The sequence below is a fragment of the Clinocottus analis genome, unplaced genomic scaffold (genome assembly GCF_023055335.1).
Source record: "Clinocottus analis isolate CAN_PGR_092001 unplaced genomic scaffold, fCliAna1.0.p SCAF_4, whole genome shotgun sequence".
NCBI lineage: Eukaryota > Metazoa > Chordata > Actinopteri > Perciformes > Cottidae > Clinocottus > Clinocottus analis.
In genome coordinates, this window is record NW_027176153.1 from 11,602,704 (window position 1) to 11,618,259 (window position 15,556).

General features: G+C 42.3%; 1 protein-coding gene across 2 annotated transcripts in view; it reads left to right on the forward strand.

Moving 5' to 3' along the window:
- LOC137800387 (helicase ARIP4-like) overlaps nt 1–15,556 on the forward strand; it is a 49,344-nt gene that overhangs the window by 10,305 nt on the left and 23,483 nt on the right. The window contains exons 2-3 of one of the 2 annotated variants that reach the window (XM_068597564.1): nt 3,095–3,203; nt 5,400–5,572. In XM_068597564.1, the coding sequence (XP_068453665.1) occupies nt 5,446–5,572 (127 nt within the window). In that variant the 5' untranslated portion in view covers nt 3,095–3,203; nt 5,400–5,445. Of the gene's footprint in view, nt 1–3,094; nt 3,204–5,399; nt 5,573–13,272; nt 13,545–15,556 lie in introns of those variants that run through there. The other variant, XM_068597565.1, reaches the window with a different exon arrangement.

Genomic DNA, 15,556 nt, shown 5'->3' on the forward strand with positions numbered 1-15,556 from the left:
CCGCTGTTGCACAGCACGCTGTTTGGTTGTTTATTCAAAATTTGAAATATTGAACGTGCCACCTGTCCTAATTGTCCTCACCAATACACCCACTAAGGGACGTAGATCGGATGGACGGTCCTCAGAATATGCGAAGAACACACAGACATGGAGAGACACAAGTTCTTTGCTTTTATAGTGAGATGTTCAAGAAGATTAGGATCAATGTGGAAACTAAAGGCCCCAACAATGGCAAAAACATGGCAAAAATATTGTGGCTGTTTTCTGGGAAGAACCTCCATCACATTCACATTGTCTGTCTGATGTTTAACATTAAAGTCAGTTCCCCTCGGGCAAATCATTTGTTGTGGTTGGAGCGAGTGTGTTGAAAGGAAGGTGAAAGAATTCTGAAAAACAACATTGCAGTCACAAGCTTTTCATCACTAGATCATTTAAATGTGATTTTTCTTCATCCATATGGTTGCTTTGCTGCAAGGAAAAATGACAAATATTCTAAAATGTGACAATTTTAAAAATTGTGTTATTGAAGACATCAAGTCATTCATATCAAATAATTGACAGAGTAACTAATAATGGAAATAAACAGGATGTGTATGAAAATGCACGTTTTGTGCTTCATAAAGTACATTTTCACATTGTACTATTTGCAGCTTGAGTTGTATCCATGTGCCTTGACATAGTCCGAGGGGTCAGTTCCTCATTTTGGAGGAGATTCCACATGGAGATGATCTCCTGCTGGATCAGGCTGCAGTGTTGTCCTATTTTCTATGAGAGAATTTGAGGTTATCTCGCCCCCTCCCCCTTTTGGTCATGGCGGTGTTTTTAGGACACCAGACAGACCAGACTGCTCCCCTCCCCCGTGCCTCACCGTACTCCTCCCCCTCTCGTCTCCCACATCTCCTCCTGCCTTTGTCCATCTCCTCCTTCATCCTTCATGCCTCGCTCTTTTTGTTTTTACTCCCCCCCCCTCACTTACTTTTTAGATTTTGCACTCATCAGCATCTTGTTTCCATACTCTGAATTTAAATTGCTTCTCACTCTGTCTGGCCCAGCCAAAAGAAATGCTGTACTCCATAATGCAATGTTGGCTGTATGAGATGTCCTTGGAGCACCTCCTTGGCCCGCTGTGTGGGGCTTTATAAGGTAAGGTGGTGCAGGATGTGAAACACGGATGGTTTTTTCTTTGATTATTATTAAGCTTTAAAGTCTCCGAATGCAAGTTTTAATATTTTGTAAACTAAGCTGTTTTAACCTGAATGGAGATTTATTTGAAAGTGTTGTCCATTCTTCTCCCCGTGTTGCAGCTTTTATTGTACAAACTGTCAACAGTATTGCTGAACTCGTAAATAAACTTTACATGAAATGTGTGCAGGCACAGCCTTTTTTTGTGTGCATGCACGCATCTTTTCCTGTGAATACCTCATGTGCCTGTTGGTAATGTAATTCAACTTCTGTAGAGGTGGACCTTGCCAATAATAATGAAAAGTTTGAGAACCAATTACAGAATGCAAATTTACATTGACTAGCTGTCATTGAAAAAAATGCAGACCAAGAAACATGGCATTTGGTTGAATTAAAACATAAAGGATTATAAATTGTGAGTCATATTAAAATATTTTTGACGAATACGCAATTTTTTCCCAAACTTTATTAGGACTTTAAATCAAACTATTTTGGTGCAATAGCACAGACTTAACATTAGGTTGGTTGTTTATTTAATTTCTGTAAGAACAGTCTCCGCTAAAGGTCACTTTAATGTCTCCTATTTAACTAGATATACTTTATTGACGTGAGGCCTCGTCATCAAATGAATATTTTGTCAAAAAGGCGCTTCACTGCCTTTGTTGCTTGTACTGTAATTGATTTTAAAAAGTGCCACGGTTCAGTTTTCAAGTTGCAGAATGTCTGATTGATTCTTTACTTTCTGAAACTACGTCATAGATTTATACATACGGGGTCATAAATTGGGGCCACATTTTTGGTGGCAAATAGTTTCATTACATTTCAACATGTTCTTATACTTTTTTCACACCCAATGGAACTGAGTCTTGAGAAAGATTGAACATAATCTTCACATTTATTGCAGGCCTGCTGCATGGGATCGTGCTATAGTGGTAATGCGTCATGTTACCTGCAGGTCGTTAAAAAGGCCTCGGATAAGAAGAAAGAAAAACAAGAGTCGAACCTTCATGCTGCCGCTCCGACAAGGAACTGCTCACATATACTGTATGTTACGCAACTGTGGTTTTCATAGCCCTGAAGACCTGACATGAACTAAATTGGCCTGCTTTCCCCTGGTGTATAACGTTACATAAAACCTGATGGCAATGTATGAAGCAGGGTTTATTTTGGCTGGTTGTGAACCGTCTGCGGGAGTTTCATGTCAAGGTTTTCTGTACATCTTAAAGGTACAGTTGTAATAGCGCCATCTGCTTTGGTGCCTGTAACGTTTTTAGCAGTGACCTCTTGATGATGGGTCTTCCACGTCTGTAACAAGATGGATACTCTGTTTGGCTTTGAATGGCAGTCTCATATTATACATAGTTGCACAAACAGTATGTTCACAAGTAAGAGCCGTACATATCGGCCCCAAAGTGTGCAGCCAACACTTCCCTGGCATTTATGCTGCGGAAGAATTTCACTGATCCAAGAACTATATATGCTTGTTCCCAATTTACTGTAGTGCACTTTTCCCAACAGTGTGTTCTGTGGTTAATAACGTGTTGCACTTTCTGATGCTTGTGGTCTTATAGAGAAATAAGCGAGCAGAGGGAGAACCCTTAGTGCTTGTGTGGGATATTATGTGCAGGCCGACACGATTACTGACCGTTTTTACCACCTGGTGTGAAGCGAAAGAAAACAGCAGCGGCCATTTGTTGCGTTTAGGTTTCAAAAAACCTCTTGCAGTCATGTGAATAACAAGTGGCGTCCAGAAAAATGTTGTTTTATATTTGGGATTGTTGGGGAGAATTAGTGTCATGTTTATGTAGTAAAAAAAAAAGTCCTAAGGAGGAAGCTGTGAAGGATGTTTGGGTCGTAAAGAACACCACAGGTCATGTCATCTACCGACAGTAAATATTGCTTTCTTTTACAGGAACTGTGTGTAGGATTTAGCTGCATCTGGTGGTGAGGTGGCGGATTGCCACCAACTACACTTCCCCTCTGCTCTGCCCCGTGTTTTGGAGAACGACAGTGGCCTTCAGGTAATGTAAAAGAACGGTAAAGGCCCTATCTGGAGCCGGGGTTTGGTTTAGTCTTCTTTGTCTACTGTAGGACAAGGGTGGTTCAACAGTGCAGACTTTGTGAAGTTGAAGATGATGAATAATGAAAACCCAACGATTCTTAGTCTCAGGTGATGATTACATAGACGGAGAACATAGTTATGAATATTATATTACATTTCTGTCAATAAATCCTTCTAAATCCCACACACTGTTCCCTGAACCGAAGGTGTTTTTATTTCTTAAATCCATGGTAGGAAGCAATGCAGAATAAAATGAGACTTAATGAGAGCATAATGGCTCTCCAGCATGCTCCTGTCATCTGACACTACGGCCCGGCTACTAAGAAGGCCACATACCAACACACACAGGTGGACATTACCCCACTTTAATGATATATTGAGCTCTGACTATTAAATAGAGAACCTTTCAATAGATTGATCGTATATCCATCTCTACATGTGTCTATGTTTTGGGAAACCACAACATCAGAGTTCACCAGGTCCTTGGTTATAGTGTTATAAAACCAGTAAGTCAACTTGGCCGCAGCCACATGTTGTGTAATCTGCTGTGTAATGTTCTGCAAGGTGAGCCGGCAGGTGATCGGAGTAACACTGTGTGTCTGGACTCCTCTGAGTGGGAGTGCGCTTTACGCAAAGCCTTTGTTCTTAACCAAGCGAGACGACTAAGGCGATAATTCTTGTTTACGGTGGTAAATGTAGGCCACGGGAGTGTTTCACCAGAACATCGAGACGTTCTGTGATTCAGATTCTGTCTCCTTCGGAAAGAGTCTCAGCCTTTCGGTCACGTTGAATGACGTCACGTCTGTGTGACATGTTGAAACAATTTTAATAGTGAATATGAATATGATTGATCTGAGAGAGGACAAAAACAGCTGATAATGAAGGGCATGCCAGGAGTCTGTGGTTTCAGATTGCAATTGTCTCACTCTGGCACATCAAAGTCTGGGAGTAATGCGAATGTAATGTTCCTGCTGCTAAGAGATGATGCTCTAAAAGCATCCCAGAAACTCTTGAGAGCTCGCTCATTGTGTGTCTCCCTCCCTGTGGTAGACTTCCCATCGGCTCGACAGCTCTGTCTTTCATCTGCAGGTGGTGATCTTTGTTATATCTCTCACAAATTACTGTTTTAAATGCTCCTGTTCTGCCTTTTTAGTAAATTGTATATAATCTTAAAGGTTAACTAAAAAAATGTTGAAATAACAACCTTTCCCCAGGAGAATGCACACATAATATAAATATGAGAATAGACTCAAATACTCAGTTATGTTGTTAGAAGCCACTTAAAATGTCAGACAAGCGCTGTACTCAATGTTCACTAAAGAGGGGAAAAAAGTAGTTTGCAGCACTAAGTCTTTTGCAATTTACTTTTTTGGGGGAATTTTTGATTCACATGTCAATGATACTTTGGATGCGGGTTACGGCACTTGTGCGAAGGGCTGCTGTTGTACATGATACCAGAAGACTAAATTAGATCTTAGCTTTATCTACAGATGCACGGCACACAATACATAGTATACCACGCCCGAAAACTACCTCCTTGAGTTAGTAAAGTACATTTAAGTGATGTGATAGATATACAGATGGTACCAATCTTTTGTTTTGTTTGTTTTGTTTTCTCAGTTAAATACCATTTGCTCCGTCAACACTTTCGCCACTTTCAGTATTAGCGCTGTTGGTGCCGTTAGCTTTGAGCCGCTGTCAACCTGTTGAAAGCCATTGAGAGGCAGGCTGTTATTACTACTAGCTGCTAACAGCTATCTCTCCTACTGCCAAGTCTCATACACTTTCTAAAATTATTCAACCGCAGGTGTGTAGTAGTTGCTTGACATTTGATTTTTTTTTTTGCGCAGACTCTGTTGTATCCGCCACAGGGGTTGTGGTGTATGTTGGTAATTGTAGTCCATGTGAGTCAGTGTACCTGTTTTTTTTTTTTACTTCATGCTGCTCGTTTCACATATGCAAAATCACCCTGTGACACTCTTATGGGGGCTTTGGATTGAAGATAAAGCACAATTTCCCCCCTTCCTGACGTCTATCTTCTCATGAGAAAAGCATAATGGTGTCTGTGCATGGAGACAGATGGCAGAGGCGGAACGCAGACCAGTCATTTACTGTACATCAACAAGTTTTGTGTGTGTGTGTGTTTTTGTTTCAGGTGAGCAGTGTGGCCATGCTGAGGTAGCGGCAGCCTGCGGGTCAGGATGTCTGCTGAAGAAGAGGAGCGTCTGAATGGGAGGAAGGGAGCGAGAGAGATCTGCTACGCCACTGATGAAGACGAAGACATTGATGGAGATGAAGAGGAGGAGGACGAGGAGGAGTGGATACCTGGTGAGTCAGAATGCTCCATGTGGCCGTCTACACGCCAAATGTCTGACGCTGTGACTACCGTCACGGATTGATAATGCCCAAACAAAACCAGAGCAAGCAACATAAAACGCAAAGGATTATAGTGTTGCTACACTTCTTTCATTGTTTGCGTCTACTTTCAAAAAAGAGACCCTTTTTATAAAAGACATGGCGCTGTTGGAACAAGCTGTACGGTCCACAGGTGTGACCAGACGAGCGCTCCACGTTAGCCTTCGGCCTTCTGTCCTCCCTCAGGAAACAGACCCCTCTAAAGTCCCTCGTCTCCGCTCCCTTCTTCTGTTGCCAGCATTTGTTGCATAACCCAATGAATCATCATTGGTTCTATTAGATGCTGAGTCGTGTGTGTGTGTGTGTGTGTGTGTGTGTGTGTGTGTGTGTGTGTGTGTGTGTGTGTGTGTGTGTGTGTGTTTGCATGTAGGAGGTGAGATTACAAGTTTAGTTTGTATAACTAAAACGGCGTCTGTCTTTGGATGACTTTGACCCCATTACGGGAAAAGGGATTTCAAAATTTTAGGCTTTGAGATGCGGTGGGAGGGGCAGCACGAACTTGTTAACGTGACGTTTTACATTTCCTAAACTTAATGTACCGGAGTAGCGTTCCTCCCATGTGCTTTTTCAGTCGAAGTCCAGTGAAATAAACCTCTCAAGTTCTGAGGTCTTTTAAGTGTCAGCAGAAAGAAAGAGCACAGGAGTGAAATTACCTGCAGGAACAACAATCGTCCTTGAATCTAAAATCTGCCGCTTTGATTTTCTTTCGTGTTCATGCTTTCACTCCTCCACTCGCAGTGTGTGTGTTGTCTCGTACCTGTGTGTTTGGGAGCAGATCTCGAATTAGACAACATTTTGTGCTGTGTTCACTCCTTCAAAGGGCTGTTTGAGAATTACGTTCAAGCTTTGAAGTTCAGAAGTAGGTAATCATGATAAAGGAATAGGTTGTGTAATTATTGTTACGTAAATGAGGGCCTTGCAGCCGTGACGCGGTGTGGACGGCGGTCCTCAGGTCGGACACCCACTTCCTCTGGCGTCTGATCAGTTGGTGGAAGGAATAAAAGTGTCCGACAGAGGAAACAAACCAGTTTACATGTTCATCTTCCTCACTTTGCAAGTCTGCTTTGCTCTTGTGACATCATCACCCCTCGCTGTCTCCTGCGTCTGTCCCACGGTTGCCATAACAACTGTCACCAGGACGCCGGCCCCCTTCAGAGTTGTGACGCTTTCCTTCTCAAGGTTTGACGTCCAGAGTGACGTGATCTTCACTGGTTTACCTTCATCCCTCTCCATTCAACCGTTTCTTCTGTCCCGACTTTTTTGGATGTGCCGTCAGTCACCTGCTTTGAAGTTCATCAGCTCTCTTCCTCTGTTTGTTTTGAAAGCAGCTACGTATTATTTGTTCTTCGTGGTTTCCACCTCTTTGAAGGAGCAGGACGCCGTTACTCCACTGTAGGTTTACATTAGCAAAATAATGTTCTGAATTTCTAATAAAGCATTCTTCAACAAAACCATTTAGATTTTGGAAATGCATTTTATAGACAGAAAGAGGCATATTTCAGCAGCGTATAGAGCAGAATAAGTATAGCGTAGGGAGAAAGGGAGAGCACAGAAATAATAAAGACAGTGGGAGTTTAATAGTGTCATGTGACAACATCATTGCAAATCGAATATGGAAACGTGAAGAAGGATGGCTCGAAGCTTTATGACTATTTAAAAGCATCAACAGCACGTAGGAAAACGTAGGATGCTTTTTATATTTGCTCTTTTTTTTGTAAATAGGAGAAGGGCAGGCGAATCTTTAGAAAGTTGAGTGTGTTGTTTGCTTGTCATTGTTAGTTTGCTCTGAGGAGATGTGTTGGGCTGTCACAATCACTGACGTCACAACAAAAAAAACAACAAACTGGCAACATAACTCACACACACACACACACGTGTGGTGGCACATCCTGTTTCTATTTGCAGGGCAGTTTTAAAACTCCTTTTTTTCTGTATAAAATGCTAATTTCTGATTAGGACTGTGTTGATATGCGGCAGCCGCGTGCATGTGTTTCAACGTTACCGTTTCCCCCTCTTTTAGAATGAAGGTCAATTGCAGACAGACTTTTCCAACCATAAAATTAGATTAGCATAAAAATAGTCATTAGCTCGATTAGCATAAAACTGTTATTATCATAGTTTCCATTTTCATGAATTCCAAATGTATTTTTAATATTGAAAATTAGTCCCGAATATTTACTCCAATTGTGAATTAATTGTGAGACAGTTAGTTTTACCCTGCTGGTTAGTTTTACCCTGCTGGTTAGTTTTACCCTCCGTTTAAATATGTGTAAGGACATACATTTGCAATCTTATGGGAATAATTCATAGAATATAAAACATGTGGCTGTATCCTGAGAAAATAATGAAATGGCAGATAACCTTACAAAAATGACAACTAGTTATTAGCCTTAAAAAGCGTAACATTTTCTATCTTGCTAAACCGTACTGCGATATATTGTCATCTGATCAATCCAACACCAACAGCGGAGTGATGCCAAACCAAAATATTCTCTCCACTGCATCTTTAATATTAAAAACTAGTTGAATTTACAAGCTGATGCGGATTCTTTACCTGCATTCAACCAAAGCCTGCTCGAACGGGACTAGTTTCTACTACTCTGGACTACAAATGGAAAACTAAAATCTTGTCTCGATTCTACATATGAATGCAGAATCTGTTGCACAGAGATTACTTCTGATCTGACTGAGGGAAAGCACGCACAAGGTCAATGAGTTTGGTCTTAGAATTGAGTCCAAGCGCTCAAAGAGGAGAAATCTGACAAATGTGATGAAAACCAACCAGTGAAGTCTATATATAATACATTGATATGATATTAGATCAAAGTATTCTTATTGTCTGCTGGGATCACTGTTCAGGTGTGTGTGTGTGTGTGTGTGTGTGTGTGTGTGTGTGTGTGTGTGTGTGCGTGTGCGTGTGCGTGTGCGTGTGTAAGAAAGAGTCTGTATGAACAGACTGGGCTGTGTGTTGCATTTATTGGCTCAGTTAAGGCTGTCATGAGATTTAGTCACATCTTTCATAAGATACACACACACACACACCCACCCACAGATACACACACGTCCAGACTGACTCCAGAGAGCAGGAGAGTAATAGTCCGTTAATTAGCCTGTTGCTCCCCCGCCTGTGTGTAGGTGTGTGCAAGCAGAGTACACTCTCATTCTCTCACTGAAGAAAAACAAGTAAACATGTTTACTCCCACGAATGTTAAAGACACCTGTTGGTTTAATCAGCGGCATGATGCATCACCTTCCATCGATGCTGCACCGGCTGAATAAGTAACCCACACACTGAAATAACAGCTGTATAACTAATATGACACGCCCTGTTATTCACAAGTTACATGATCCAAATACTTAAGATCCTTTTGAAAGATAAAGTTAAAGTAAAAAAAGAAAAATGTCCAAAAGACACTGGCTACACTGCACTTAATTAATGTAATCTTGCTTTCAAAAACATCCCAGCTAAATGGGAACCAGGGCTCCTGTGTGTCCACTCGCTGCTCTCAACCCTCGGTGTTGTGACGAGGAAAGGTCACAAGGTCAGTCTGAACTTCACTCCTTTCACGGATTCTTGCTGCAGTCGACCTCCTTTTAAACTACCGTAAAATCAATTTGATTTGTGTTTCCAGATCGACAATGGATCCTAGTTAATACAATTACTTAGAAGCAATAGTATTGACACTTTTTTTTTTTAGCATTTTCAATGTTCTCATCCACTTTGTAACCAAATACGAAGCGACCCGATGCCATGCGCGTTGTTATGATTGGTGAAGTGAAGAAGTGTGTTTCCATTCGTCACGTGACCTGTTACAAAGAGGTTGTTTTTGTGGTGTGATTAGTTAATAGATTGAGATTGAGCTGAGGTTTCCTATCAGGGACATTTCATTACTCTGAGTCAAGTAAAGGTTCCTAATTCTTCTTCTGAAGCGCTGAAACTGTACACATACTCTCTCTCTCTCTCTCTCTCTCTCTCTCTCTCTCTCTCTCTCTCTTTCTCTCTCTCTCTCTTCATTGGTCAATATAGGTTATGTAAACAGTGAAATGCGAGCTTTCCTTCCTCGCAGGAGGAGGCGTGGCTGAATACGAGAACTGTGGTAGTGGGGCAAAGGTGAATGTGTGTGTGTGTGCGTGTGTGTGTGTGTGTGTGTGTGCGTGTGCGTGTGCATGCGCGTGTGTATGTGTGTGTTTATGCTTAGGCGGGCAGTCCTCTGCTTAACATTGCTGCTGTCGCCGCCTCCTCTTCTCATCTCCTCCCCCTCTGTGTTTCTCGCTGCACTGCTCCTCCCCCAGGCTCCACAGCAATGTGGGTGAGTGAGTGCAGCCGTGTGAAGCTGGGCTCTCAGTTTCGTGTGTGTGTGTCTGTGTGTGTCTGTGTGTCTGTGTGTGTTTGTGTGTCTGTGTAAAGTGATCTGTGAGGATAATCCCGCACCACCACCTCGGGTCCGGGAGTTCACAGGATTGTTTTGAAACAGCCCACTCCACTTGTTATCACGGATTTGTCTCTCATTGACTTTATCTTTTCCTCTGTTTGACTGTTTATTCATCCGTATACTTACCTTTTAATTTCCACTCTTTCATCAATTATTTTTCTTTCTTGTTCTCCAACCTTATCACTCCTCTTTTTTGTGTCTTCCTCTCATCTTTAATGTATTTCCTTTTACTCTTTCTTAACATTTTCATCAATTTTCATTTTTATAGGATATATTCTCCGTAATTCTCTGTCATTCCTCTGTGTTGAGGGTTTAATTCATCTCTGCGTCTTGTCATCTCCACTTTTCTAAGGTTTGTTTTACTAAAGAGTGGGAAATAGACTCTCCAGATGCATGTAGAGACACATTTTAAGGTCTAAACTGACCTCAGATCTATAATTGCCAAGTAACTGCTGAGAGAAAAATAGATTTTAATCTATTCTCCTGCAGCGCTTTGTCAACCTACCTTCTTCTGATTTACCATAGTTTAAAATGGACAGGCCTTGATATGGGACCTAGAGGCTAGTTATTCTTTAGAGACCTCAGTCCATCCAGACTAATGACAGTGATAAATGTTGGGATTCATATTTTGATTAATTTTGTTCGGTAGAATGATGATGATGATTTTGGCTGGTTAACACCTTCCTCATTGTCTTCCTCCCCATCGCCACACAGTTTGATCTTCACACTAAAATCTCTGTCAGTCTCGAGGGATGGATGTTATTTCGAAGGTGCTGAAAGTCGTGATCTTCACAAGACTTCAGTGAAATGACCACAAATCAACACGTCTAGCTCTCTCCTCTTCACCTCACTCATCTCTTCCTCTTTCCATCTCTATGACTGTCCATCGTTTCCTGCTTTCACACCATTAAACCTGTTACCTAAGGCTGTCTAGAGGGGGCGTGGCTCGCTGACATCACACTCCCTCCTGTGTCAGTTGGCCAGGGGAGGGAGCGAAAAGAGAGGAAGGAGGAGGAAGTAGCTTAAGTGGGAGGAGGTGGGGGGGTTTCCTACACACAACAGGCCGTGCAGCTTTCAAGTGACTCATTGTTTTGTAATTGTCCCAATGGCCTTCTGTCCTCACTGGAGTGCCGGTAAAGCTGCGAGACGAGAAGAGAGCTACATGTTGAGAGCCTCGCACACACATGCACACACACTTTCTCACACCGACACTTTGACACGCTCGGGTTGAACGGGACACTGATGAAGAAGGAACACGTAACAGCTGGAGTAAGCTTCTAGGGTTAAAAGTGTAAAGGGAGGCGTTGAGTAGCAGACAGAAACGGCTCTCGACCACATGACATGGGTGAGTAGCTCAAGTCATTTTTTGACTCACTCGTTCAGTGTGTGACTGTTTTTCTGGTTAGTTGGCATTTTGTTGTTGTTGTTCTTTCACACATTGGTTTCTTGTCATCTCTCTTGGTCCTGAAATCTTTCCTGCTCTACGCATTCTTCCAAGTGATTTGTATGTTGGCACAACTATCACACTGACCTATATATGTAGTGCGGGGCCAAGTCTTGAACTACTTAGGCAGAGCTCGAAGGTTTCATGAGACATGTTATGAAATCAATGCACTGGTTGTCCTTGTTCTCCCCAAACACTGTTAAGTGGCACTTAACAACAACTTAAGTGACACTTTATATGGGTTAAAACCGAAATAACGCAGATAAATTGTCCCCTTTCAGGTCAACAATGGCATGGCGAGGTAGGCTGCTGTTTTTAGAAGAGGCCTGCATTTAGTTTTACCTCTTTTTATTTCGTTTAAAATCAGTTTTCGCTACTGACAGCAGCGTCTGGTGTTGGAGCAATAACCCATTTAAATCCAGGGTAAAGTGTTTCCTGTAACCCTTTATAATAGTGTTACAAATTGGATTAATTAGCATCAGAAATCCCAAACATTTGCCTCTGGACATGTTATAGTCTCTTTAGAGGGCTGTACAGTTGTCAGTGGGCGGATGTACACACAGATCCACAGATTAATCTTAACAACCAAACAGAAAACACCAAGTTAGTGTGGGACATTACAAACACGGTACGTATAGAAATGTACATTTTGTGATTCTAGACGGGTGCTACAGTGTCTCCAGGTGTGTAGGTGAATATATATTTTGTTTGTTTTTTAAACTATGTTTCACATTTTCTTTGTCCACTAAAATGAGCATGTTTATATTTTGTTTTCTTTAATTGAATTAGCAGGAAGTTTTAGACGTGGGAACAAGACTCTGTCTACATTGCCAGTAGAGGAGCCTGTGTTGTTGTTGTTGTTGTTGTTTTTCGTGGTGTATCTAGTTTAACTTCTGAGATGACAAAGAAAGGTGCCTGTCATCTTAACATCAATGGCTATTAGAGGTTTTTTGGTCTGTGGGAAAGGTCCTTAACTGGGGTAGATCTTGTTGAGTAACAAGTGAAGGAAACCGCCATTGTTTGACGCATTCGATCCAAGATAAAGTGAAGTGTAAATTACCTTTTTAATATACAGCTCAATAAGTTCTCAGCTTAGCCACCGAGCATTACAAAAAGATTATGCATGGTAACTTTTGTGACCTATTTTCTTTTGGAGCTAGTTTGCAGGTGTTTTTCAGGGACCTTGACACACATTTCTGCAACCACATTCCTCCTCTGTGCCCTTAATTCTGCCACACACACACACACACACACACACACACACACACACACACACACACACACACACACACACACATGCACATACAAGCTGTTGTCTGTGCATAGTTAGTTATTATGCTGTTAGTTTAACATTAACAGTACTTGCATCAATCAAATTCTTCATGTCTGGATTTGTGTGTCAGCGTAAAATATACGAGTATTGTTTGAATCAGAGACATATTAATCCTTTAAAGTTTAGCTGTGCGTGTACTTAAATGTATGTTTTGCTGACCAACAAAAACACACAAACAGGCAGCGTGAACGTATGGACGGCTGCTTCCGTACATGCTCCGTATTCCTGAGTGTGTTTGGGAGGAGTTTTTTGAGAAAGGGGAGGAGGGTGGAGCAGGCAAACAGCCGTACGAGTCCCCCCTCAGTGGGCCCCGGCTACAGCACGATGGGGTTATGTAAGTTTTTCAACTGCCAGCCCTCCTGCATGCCACTGCCTCACATTCTCATTGCATTTTAGAGAGGAGACCAGCGCACAGAGCGGTCGGCTAGTCAACAGTCAGTCACTGAGGCAGCAGATTGAAGACCAGCCGAGTTTAAAACAAGACTGAGAGGTGGAGAAATACACCTCCCGCTTGCTTCTTTGTAAGGTTTTTTTCCCCCCGGAAGAGCGTGTGATTTTGTTAGATTGACAACAGGAGATAAAAGAGGAGAGGAAGAAGAAGAAAAGCTGAGAAGAAGGTCTCTTCTCTTTACTCGATAACCATGCTGCTCCTGGACGAATCGGAGTCATTTGCAGGTAGGTGACATCATCATCATCGGTTTGGAGACGGGGCGACGCGGTAGTTCATCTTATGAGATTGTCACTTCCAGGGGCATCCAGTGAGGAGATGGGTGTGGGTAAAAGAGCGTGTAGTGAGCAGCAACGGATGAGTTTAATCTCAGAAGTGTCTCAAATGGGCAGTAGCTGATTGACGCCCGATAAGTTACTTAGCTGGCCCATCTATTTTCTCGTGTGTTTCCTCTCTCTGCGCTTCTATCATTTCCCATTTTCTCTCCTTTCAAAGTCACGTTGGTCCGTCCCTGCTCCCTCCGTTCTATCATCCACATTTTCTCCCTTTTTTTGTCAGACCTCCCTCCATCTTTTAGCCGGTCTCTCCCACGTGTGCCCAGTCGCACCTCTCGCTCTCTCTCTCGTCTCCCATTGGCTGTCTCTACGGTTACCTAAACCAATGCTGTTGTGTGATTGGTGGAGCCGTGTAGGATTGGGCCATGCTGGAAGTGTGAGCATGTGGAGGCAGGAAAACATATGGTTGATCTGACCAGCGGGTTAGGGGGGTACAGCGTGAGGAGGCAGGCGCAGTCAGAGCGCTGCCGCAGCCTGCAGTCTGTCTGGGTGGATGAAAGTACAAATCTATAAAGAGGTTTCTTTTTATGTGCTCCATTTCTTCTGGTATTCACTCAGCCAAGGCAAAATACTTAAGACCAGCAAAATCTTGAAGAAAGGCAGTACCACTAAAAAGATAGAAAGTCTCGTGGATCCGAAACATTATAACTGTGGTGACCTTGTCTGTATTTTTACTATTGTTTACCCGTCTTCTTGTCTTAAGTGTCTATACAGTTGTCCCCCAATATGATGTGGACATTAACAAATTAAAGCTCTAAGTCAATACTTGCAGTAATTGTTTTATTTTAAAACCAACGTGCCGGAGTACAGAGACGAGACAATGATGACAAAAGTGGTTGAACATCATTTAGCCCAGGATTAAAGATGACAAGAAAACAACTGTGCACGAACAAAATGTTTATGAAAAGATCATCAGATCATTATTAAATTTGTTTGCGTATTGCTCAGGGTGCACCGTGTTCCTCTGTGTCTGACTCTCACCAGCGTGGTGTTTGTTTAGAGAAGCATGGATCCTTTAGCATGGATCCTTTTTGAAGAAAGGACAAATGTCTGCTCTACATGCTCGTAATTCTTGCGATTGCTCAGGATGTTTGGCTGGTTGTGAAAAGAGACATGATGCCTTGCCGTCTCTGCGAATGTAACATGGTGAATAGCAAAAAAGGCTAAAAGAACACCTTGTTCCCCCTCAAATTGTGTAGTGTGTGTCTGTGTATGCGCTTTTTTTTCTTCTTCCTACGAGTACAATGTGTCCATCAGGGATGACTTATTGTGAAAAGGGAAAAAAATATAAAATGAACAGTTCTCTGGTACAATATAACAGGAAGGAACTTTTTGTACCGATTCTTCTTTTTTTTCGCGCACGCTCTGTTCAGTTGTAATTGTCCTTGGCACGCCGGGCAGGAACAACCTGTACAGTTTGAGACCAGCGCCGGGCCGGGCCAAGCGCCGGGAATACGTGTAGCCTGACTGCTTTCATAACGGCTCAGAGGATGTCGGCTTTGCCAGTCCGGCCACATAGCTCTAATTCTCACTTCACTGGACGTCTGGAGGGTTTTGATCTCTCTGTCAGATCATACAGTTGCTTTCTTTGTTCTCCTTCAATATAAATATCCTGTCTTTTTTTTTTTTTTTTTAAAGTTCCCTTTGTTGGGTAATGGCTTCTTTTTTTTTCTCTCCCTCCTCAACTCGGCACTGCACAATGCCTTACCCTTTGTGCCCCCTCCCTTCTCTGCTTCTTTTTCTGCTTTTTCCGTTCGTCTCTCACTGCTCAGGCTTTTTAGACTTAAAGATTATAGATCCATGGAAATGCAGATTTCATCTCAAATTTTGTTTTTAATCCCTTAGTTAAGATAAAACATTTGTTTAATGTCCCCTTAGGGCCAGTAGTGCCACAGTCGATAAAA